At 33.7% G+C, this 8,485-nt stretch overlaps 3 protein-coding genes across 4 annotated transcripts in view; all 3 read right to left on the bottom strand.

Moving 5' to 3' along the window:
• The window catches only part of LOC109124566 (DNA polymerase I B, chloroplastic/mitochondrial-like), a 6,449-nt gene extending 4,457 nt beyond the window's left edge, over positions 1-1,992 (bottom strand). Inside the window, exons 1-4 of one of the 2 annotated variants that reach the window (XM_010510744.1) lie at positions 1,749-1,991; positions 655-1,393; positions 349-540; positions 24-107 (exon numbers count right to left, since the gene is read on the bottom strand). In XM_010510744.1, coding sequence (XP_010509046.1) covers positions 24-107; positions 349-540; positions 655-1,393; positions 1,749-1,861 — 1,128 coding nt within the window. In that variant the 5' untranslated portion in view covers positions 1,862-1,991. Of the gene's footprint in view, positions 1-23; positions 108-348; positions 541-654; positions 1,394-1,748 lie in introns of both variants that reach the window. The other variant, XM_010510754.2, reaches the window with a different exon arrangement.
• Positions 2,081-4,262, bottom strand: LOC104785509 (serine/threonine-protein kinase PBS1-like). Its single transcript, XM_010510731.2, has 5 exons — positions 3,720-4,262; positions 3,435-3,616; positions 3,164-3,353; positions 2,687-3,081; positions 2,081-2,588 (listed from the first exon to the last, which is right to left on the bottom strand). Exons 1-5 carry the CDS (start codon positions 3,853-3,855, stop codon positions 2,328-2,330), a joined length of 1,164 nt encoding a protein of 387 aa, XP_010509033.1. The 5' UTR covers positions 3,856-4,262; the 3' UTR covers positions 2,081-2,327.
• On the bottom strand, positions 7,034-8,473 carry LOC104785499 (protein FATTY ACID EXPORT 6). The gene is made up of 3 exons (XM_010510721.2): positions 8,125-8,473; positions 7,487-7,574; positions 7,034-7,372 (listed from the first exon to the last, which is right to left on the bottom strand). Exons 1-3 carry the CDS (start codon positions 8,321-8,323, stop codon positions 7,300-7,302), a joined length of 360 nt encoding a protein of 119 aa, XP_010509023.1. The 5' UTR covers positions 8,324-8,473; the 3' UTR covers positions 7,034-7,299.

The following is an 8,485-nucleotide window of genomic DNA, read 5'->3' as shown; positions in this document are numbered from 1 at the left end:
GATGAATCCCACAATCGTGCCATGTGCATCGTATCACCATGGAAACCAGAAAGCTTGATTCCATAATTTCTGATAATGTGGTGATCAAAGCTGTAGTTATGCCATACCTATAAGTACAAGAAAAGGTCAAGGTTAAAAATGATTTACACAATTAAAACAAAACATGATTCAGAAGTCAGTAGTGCCTTCAACTATACAAAGGAGAGGCAAGGTGAAGAAATAGCCAATCGTTTTTTCAAGAAAACACACAACAAGAGAGAAAGCTAAAATAAGAATTTGAAACACCAAATTATCCAGAATTCACTAAATAAATAGAAACACAGCAAGTTGTTTCTCGTTTTAGCTCACTTTTTTTATTGATGAGTCTTCGAAAAATGGCTTAAACTCAGCCAAGATATCCCTTCCACTTTCGCCAAGCAAATCTACCCAGATACATGATTTTCCATCTCCAAAATCTGCTTCTGATCCACAATATAAACTGAAACATATCATCTCCCCATGGTCCACAGGTGTTTCAGTCTTCACATCAATCCTGGACACCTACAGAATTGATTACCAGAGTACAAGCAGTATTAAAAGAAGCGTCTAGAGCATTAGCATTTCTAAGCCATGTGAACAACAATGTACAGTATTAGCAAACACATGACCACATACCTCTGTATCGCAAGCATGGACAAGATTCCTATATTCATTCATGAGCTTAGCCACGGTTTTCTTTGCAGTATACGCATCATCAACAACAAAAACTCTCTCATATATTTTCTTGAGGTTTGCTCGGACTTTGGACAGGTTGGTACATTTTTCCACTTGGGAAACGGTTGCTGATTTCTTATAGCTTGCATTGTCAAGAGACGAGTCACTGTTAAGAGGTCTTTGTTTTCCATGTGTATCCTTATCTCCTCTCAGAGTCATGTCTGTTTTCCCCTCAGCCTCAATATCCTTGCTTGGTAATGCAATGACCGGTCTTCTTATACTATTAGTTTGCATAAATCCATTCAGTTCTCTATCAAGTGTGGTAATATCACTTCCTTGCTTCAGCTTGTAATCAAAGTTCTGGCCGTTTCCATAAGATTGGACATCATCTATTTTAGGGACAAAGCCTTTGAAATAATAACTGCCGTTACCAAAAGCATCATCTTGGTTGTTGTTAGCATGTTCGCCATTTCTTCCTCTGAAGTTATTGACTTCATCCCTCCAAGCACTCACAGCTCCAGCTTGTTTCACAGTTGGCGGAACCATTCTTGCCGTCTTCGAACCCAAATTAAGTTTCCACTCTCCACTAAACTCAACAGAGGACGACCGTTGACGACCCGAATGCTGATACCCATGGGAACCCCCACAATCAGTAGCAGCAGTGGAATATCCGGAATTTCCATTGCTAATAGCTATTTTCCTGCAAATCATAAGCACCAAAAATGGTATCAACACAAAGAGAAACAACCTTCAAGCTCAGAATAATAACCAAACCCCCTCTAACTTAAACAACAGCCGAATCCTAAATAACTTTTTTTTGACACTCGAGTATGAAACCTTCACAAGAACAACTTAGCCTCCTAAGTGAGAAACTGAATAGCACCTTACCTGCTTTTTCAACTACCCCAAAACTTGAATCGTCACTATATAACCAAACAAAAGACTTACGAAACAGAGCAATTGACGAATAAGTAAGCTAAATTCTCGACGAACCCTTCAACTAAACTTCAAAAATGAGAGAAAAAGAATAGATAACAAAAAAAAAGGGCGTAAACCTGGAAATGATTCTACGGCGAGGCACAAGAAAAGAAAGAATTGAAGAAGAAACACGAGGACGACGCGAAACCCAGAAAGAGGAAGGAGAGAGGTGACGAAGAGAAACCCCCATAGCCGTAAGCGAAGCTAATCTCCCCAGCTTGAAGGAGGAATTGGGTCTTCTTCCAGAGAGTAGGGTTTATCGTTTGTCGATTTTGTCGTTTTTTTCACAAAGCTGAGCTGGTAGCCATTACTCTCTCTCTCTCTATGACAAACCCTTAAACCCCTTTACCCCTTTTTTATCTTCCTAAATTAATTAACACAAATAAAATTAAAAAAAAAAGACATTTTTCCAAAAAAAGTTGGGATTTTTTTTTTAATTCTTAACAACGAACGATGAGTAAAGTCTGAAACTTTCGCTCAAATCCAGAGATCATCATCGATTAATAGAACAAAATTCTCAGTAAAATTCTTTAAAATTTTCTGAGGGGGACTCGAAAACTCTCATTTAATATTCTTTGGTGAATTCGAAAGTCCTCAAATCTCCTAAAAACCGATTATTTAAAATTACAAAACAAACAAACCAAAAAAAAATTTGCTCAAAGTTTGGATCTTTCGTCTTCTTCTTCTTGTTCTTCTTCTTCTTCTACAGTTTGTCCATCTTCTTCGGTTTTGGTCATGGCTAAGTACTCAAGCGCAGTGACTACATCGCTCATCATTGGTCTCGTTGCTGCTTCTTCTTGAAGACACATTGCTGCTACTGCAAGCGCTTGATACAATCCTTTTATTGGATACTTTCCTTCTAGCAATGGATCCACCATTAACGTGAACTTTCTCCTATCTTTGAACAATGGACTCGCCTGCGCATTGTATAATGCAAAACCCCAATTAAGAAAAACAAATCAAGGGTTTTTTTTTTTTTAGATTGAGAAAAGTTATTGCATTATTATTATTATACCCAAGTGACTAAGTTCTGTTCTTCAGTTGGTTTTGTGGTGTCAATGACTCTTCTTCCTGTGATCATCTCCAAGAACACGACCCCGAAGCTGTATACATCGGATTTCACAGTGAGCTGTCCTGTGAGAGCATACTCAGGCGCACAATACCCGTATGTTCCCATCACTCTCGTTGACACATGAGTCTCCCCACCTGTTGGACCAACTTTAGCTAAACCGAAATCTGAAAGCTTTGGGTTGAATTCTTCGTCAAGCAATATGTTTGAGGCCTTGAAATCTCTGTAGATCACAGGAGGATCAGCTGTTTCGTGTAGATACTCAAGCCCTCTCGCTGCTCCTGCTGCAACTTTCATTCTTGTGTCCCAATCCAACGGCTTCTTCTTGTTCCGCACCAATTCTGAAGTATATATGTAATCTTTCGAAATGTGTGGATGTATGTGAAAGTACATGTAGTTATGGTGTTTAGATTGTTATGTTACCTAGAAGATGATCCTCTAAAGAGCCATTTTGCATGTATTCATAGACAAGAATCCGTTGATCCCCGTCTGCGCAGTATCCAACCAAATTGACAAGGTTTTGATGATGTAAGAGACTCAACATCATGACTTCCACAAGAAACTCTCTGTTCCCTTGGTAACCGTTCCTGTCTAGCTGCTTGACTGCAACAACCTAAACATGAAAGAATCAGAATCAAACCGCTGAAGAGAATATGAAGGAGAGAGGTAAGGTGAATGTTGGTAGTAGAAGTACTTTCTCCGGGGTCTCTATGTGCCCTTTGTAAACCCTTCCAAATCCGCCTTCACCGAGCTGATTATCCGGGTTGAAGTTCTTGGTGGCGACGCAGAGCTCTCTGAATGTAAAGATATGAGCACTGATGTTCCCTTTCCCGAGTTTTGCTATCTCCTCGGCTATGTATTTTCGCCTACTGCTATCTGCAGGTATGTGCAAATACGTCTCAGCTTCGTTTAGATATTTAATGAATTTGAGAATCTATCTACATAATGAAAAAAAGGTAAAAAAAAAACTGGGACGGACCTGTTTTAAAAGAGATGTTTTCAAATGTAGTTATATTGTTCTTTGCATCAATGCAGTCTTTGATGCTTTGTCGTGATGATGATCGTCTGGTGAACCGTTTCTCAGACATACAACAGAACAAGCAATTTATTTTCATTCTGTATCTGTATCTTCCTGGATTATTACTACAAGAAGATGATTGATTACTCCAAGTTCATGAATGTTTTTGAAACCTCGGATCCAAAAGGGATCGAGATAATTCTCAGACGAACAGATTCTTTCTTTTCTTTTTTTTTTTTTTTGTGTAAGATGGCACAAGGGTTTGCTGAGAAAATAAGAAAACAGGTTTGGCCTTTGAAGAAACCAAAAATGAATCTGGTCTCTTTTGGCCTCAAAAGAAGAAGGAACAAACAAAAATGAGAATTAATTTTTGCTACTAAGAATCCTTCCCTTATGTTTCACTGTTGATTTTGTTTTCTTTTTTTCTTTGAAAAGAGAGAGAGAGAGAGATGGTTAAATTTGGGTGAAGAATCCATTGGAAGAGAGTTAAAGATCAAATAAGCTAAATTTAGTTTTGTTGGATTTCAAAACATGTTTCACTGTTGATTTTGTTTTCTTTTTTTCTTTGAAAAGAGAGAGAGAGAGAGATGGTTAAATTTGGGTGAAGAATCCATTGGAAGAGAGTTAAAGATCAAATAAGCTAAATTTAGTTTTGTTGGATTTCAAAACATGTTTATCCATTTCTATATTCCTATTAATATCCTCTTCTAAATTTGACATTTTAGAGAGAATGATATATACTAAAACGTTTTTGTTATTCATAGATTTTACTTGCAGATATTGCAGTTTGAAGTCAAAGTTACAAGCACTTAAAAACTAAACTGAAATAAAGAAGCTCACAAGAATTGCCATGGCTATTAATGCAAAGGGAACTTCTATTGTTTTTTCCTCTGACGTTGATGGCGTAGGCTTAGAAGCAGGAGGCTGACTTCTTACTTCAGGCAATGGTGGCTCCGTGACATTTGAGTCAACTAGTAATGGATACGGAGCTTCATCCGGAGTCAAAAGCTTTTGATTTCCTAAAGATCTGAGATCACCTGTCGGAACCGTACACAGGTTGCTGTAACACTTGTTCTCTGCAATCAAATATTATCTCAGATTGGCGCAAGGAAAGTTAAAGAAGCAATAGAGAGAAGATGCTATGAGTGTTATTAAGTTTACTTATGTATCTTGCAGTGGTTGCAGGGAACTGAATTTTAACACATTCAACCTTTTTATACTTTAATATAAATTTCTTTTTATTATATGATTATAATAAATAATAACTGCAATTAAATTGCAAATATTTTCCTTAATAATTGCACATATTTTCCTATTGAAATTAGTAATTTAATAAATAACTTTCTTGTTAGAATTAATGATATAATAGATTACTTTTGGTTTTATGTACGTTCAAAAATATTAATTGTAATCCTTTTATTTTTACGATTTTATTAGTTTTTTATAATTATTAAATAAATTTCTTTTCACATATGTCAAAATATTATTGATATACTTGACACATGTCGCGATTATATGAACTACTAATTTTGAAAACTAATATTTATACTATTAAAGCACGAATACTCATGGACCTGACTTTGTTTTGGTAATTTTTAAATAAATTGGTTAGTAATCAATAATTATTAATACATTAGTACATCATGGAATTAAAATTCTTTAACCATTCAAATTAAGTCAGATCCCACGCGGGTCATTTAACACACGATTAGTTGACCCAATTATCTCTTCAAATATATTTATTATCTATTAATCAACTATAATCTTGCCTAAATCTTAATCGGTTAGAATATTTAATTAAGGAAAGCATATAAATCAAAATTAAATAAGAAAAACGTTTAAATAATAAATCAAATCTAAATTTCTGATTCTTTAAAAATATTTTAGGAAAAAACGAAAAAACAAGAAAAAGAAATTTACAGTTAATATTTGTGCATATTTTTCTTCACAGTTTTAGGAACAAATAAACAAATCCAGTTTAATTTTTAAAAACAATTTAAAATATAAATTAAATTAATTTAAAAGGTATTATAAAATAGTAAAACATTCATTATAGCCTTAATAATATAAAGTTAATTAATATATAAGAATATATGTTAAATTAATAAAAATCAATTCAAATATATTTTAATGGATATATAAGATATTTTAAAATCAACTTATTTGTAAGTACTCTCTAAAACACAAGATATGCAAGAAATATCTTTAAAAAGATCTTATGTAACTAATATATTTTGTAATCATAATAAAAATAATCTATATTTATGAAAATAAACTATTTCATGGATTACATTTGTTGTTTAAGAAAAAGTATAAAAATTCTTTTTTTTTTGAAAAAAGAAGCAAAATTTTTTTAATTTATATTTGTATTTCTAAAGAAGCAAAGTAATTACCCTAAAATAAGTATTTAAAACTCTAAAATTCAATAGTTACAATTGGTTGAGTATATTGTATTACTAGATATTTATGCATAATTGAATATTAATAAGTAGATTTTTAATTTATTTACTATTAACAATCTAATATTGTAGAAGGAAATAAATTATCTGTAAAAAAAATGTGAGAAAAGCATAAAATTTAGTTATGTTCTTACCCAATATTTTTGGACGATAAAAATTGTCTAATAGTTAATTATTTAAAAGAAAACAGTTCTGGGACATAATTTTTTTTACGGATAGGGACGAGATGAAACAAGACAGGATGGGACGATATGTCTTTGCCATTCTAAAATAGTTACGTGTAGGTTATATACGTGCAATAGTTCAAACTAAAACCAAATTAAAATCTGATATTTGGATTTAACACCTTTAAGCATACCACTATCGTTTTAAAAAAACTGCAAAACAATCATTGTATATCTGTTACCGTGCAAAGGATTAACAATGTTTAAAATATACTTATCTAAATATGTTTTAACATTTACAATGTAAGTAAACTAAATCTACTACTCAACACTATTTAAAATTTCGAAACTATAAAAAACACATAAACCAAAACATTTTATGCATTCTAAATATACATAAATTAGTTACAATTACCTATGTGTCACCTCCACTGATAGGACCTTTAGCTTAAGTTTCCCTTTTCATCAGGGCACATCCTTTTCTCCAACTTCTGCAAAAGAATGATCGCATAGCTTGGCTCCGGCTTCAATATTCTTGCAAAAGTTAACTTATGACTGCAGTCATGAATCAATGTATACTTTCAAACACAGTTCAAGATTTGTTGTTGTAATGGCACAAGGTACAAAGAAGTTTAGAGGATCAACTTCCATATGGATCATTTTCCAGTTTTTATCAAAACGTCAGATATCTTGGTATATAATATGGCTCAACAAAGTTTGTGGTTAACAAAAACACATGACAAGAAAACTAATCTCAGAAACACATAAGACCATATGCATTTCTTTGACTAATACAAGCTATTAAGGTGTTATGACAGCAGCATTGTCAACAACACCGTAGAGATTTCTAATCGACAAATTCAACAACAGTGAGTATCATCTGCATCCAAGAAAAAACCAGAGCTGCCTGCATAACCATCATTCAGCTTTTGATGGGAATTTATTTCCACCAGTCGCAATCTTGTATACGTAGAAAGAAGTCATGAGAGCACTGCAATACAGATACGGTTCTAAGGTTAAGTCAATGGAGTAAGAAACTAAAACTACCAAATCTTGGATGCAAACAAAAATATCTGTGACAGGAGAAAAGAGGAAGATTAGTAACCTGATCCCAGCAACCAAACCAGCCGGCATAATCTTTCCAGTCAGCAAGTAACGTTGTCCCATGACTAGTGTGAGAGCAGCTGCGATTACTGTATCAAAAAAAAAAAGAAACATTCAACCAGTTTCAGTCACTGAAGAATTCTTCAAATAATAAAACGCAAAATCGATTTTGTGAGCTAATTTTGTCTAAGGTTGATGATGCTGTGTCAATCAATGGCAAGAACACTAATTAAAAAAAGCAGGAATCGACTCAACTACAACATCTTACAACTCAAACAAGACACACCACCCTTTAACCTTGTTGTTGTAACCAATGCATTCTAAATTGTTTCATTTGCAATAAACGAGAGACACTACTATTAAATGCTGCTACAATTGAAGACCCAAACACAACCAAAACAAAAAAAATGTTGGCTTTTCATCTTTGATTAGCAAATCTAGCATCATCAACACGCAAACCAGATCATCATCATCATATTCATATAACCAGACTACTTAATTCAGATCTCTAGATCATTAGTCTTCTAACAAGATTCTAAACCTTAAATAACAAAATCAAACCACTCCTTAAATAAGTCAATTAAATAAATAAAAAACCCAGATCGCTGAAAAGGAAAAGAAATAGATAAATCTTTGAACCTGTCTGGAGAACAATAGCGATATACGAATTCTTCTTCTTCTCAAAAGCTTTGAGACTAATATAGCCAGCGAGAATGAGTAACAACCCAGTGCCTGCACCTCCGGCGAATGACGTAATACTTCCTTTTTTCATATACCCGATTAATCCTCCGCCGATTAGAATCATCCCGTACGGGATAGTAAAGCAAAAATCATGCATTTTTTTTCTTCTGGAAACTTGGGTTTTTGGACTATAAGATTCTCGGGTGAATGAAGAAACCTGTTAAAGAAGCGATCGTAATCTGAAAGAGACGACGATCTATGAATTTTTTGATTGATGATATATATAAAACAAAAAAAAAAAAAAAAAAAAAAAAAAAAA

This window comes from Camelina sativa, chromosome 1 (assembly GCF_000633955.1).
Source record: "Camelina sativa cultivar DH55 chromosome 1, Cs, whole genome shotgun sequence".
NCBI classification, from domain to species: domain Eukaryota; kingdom Viridiplantae; phylum Streptophyta; class Magnoliopsida; order Brassicales; family Brassicaceae; genus Camelina; species Camelina sativa.
Note: the sequence above shows the minus strand (reverse complement) of the source record. Positions and strands in the feature narration are given on the sequence as shown.

Excerpts from the sequence above, each read along its gene's own strand:
- LOC104785499 (XM_010510721.2), bottom strand. The coding sequence starts at position 8,323 with ATGCATGATTTTTGCTTTACTATCCCGTACGGGATGATTCTAATCGGC. Across the intron at positions 7,575-8,124 it reads CGCTATTGTTCTCCAGACAG|TAATCGCAGCTGCTCTCACA; the intron begins GTTCAAAGATTT and ends TTTTTGATACAG. Across the intron at positions 7,373-7,486 it reads GGTTTGGTTGCTGGGATCAG|TGCTCTCATGACTTCTTTCT; the intron begins GTTACTAATCTT and ends TCTGTATTGCAG.
- LOC104785509 (XM_010510731.2), bottom strand. The coding sequence starts at position 3,855 with ATGAAAATAAATTGCTTGTTCTGTTGTATGTCTGAGAAACGGTTCACC. Across the intron at positions 3,082-3,163 it reads TTTAGAGGATCATCTTCTAG|AATTGGTGCGGAACAAGAAG; the intron begins GTAACATAACAA and ends TATATACTTCAG. Across the intron at positions 2,589-2,686 it reads AACAGAACTTAGTCACTTGG|GCGAGTCCATTGTTCAAAGA; the intron begins GTATAATAATAA and ends TACAATGCGCAG.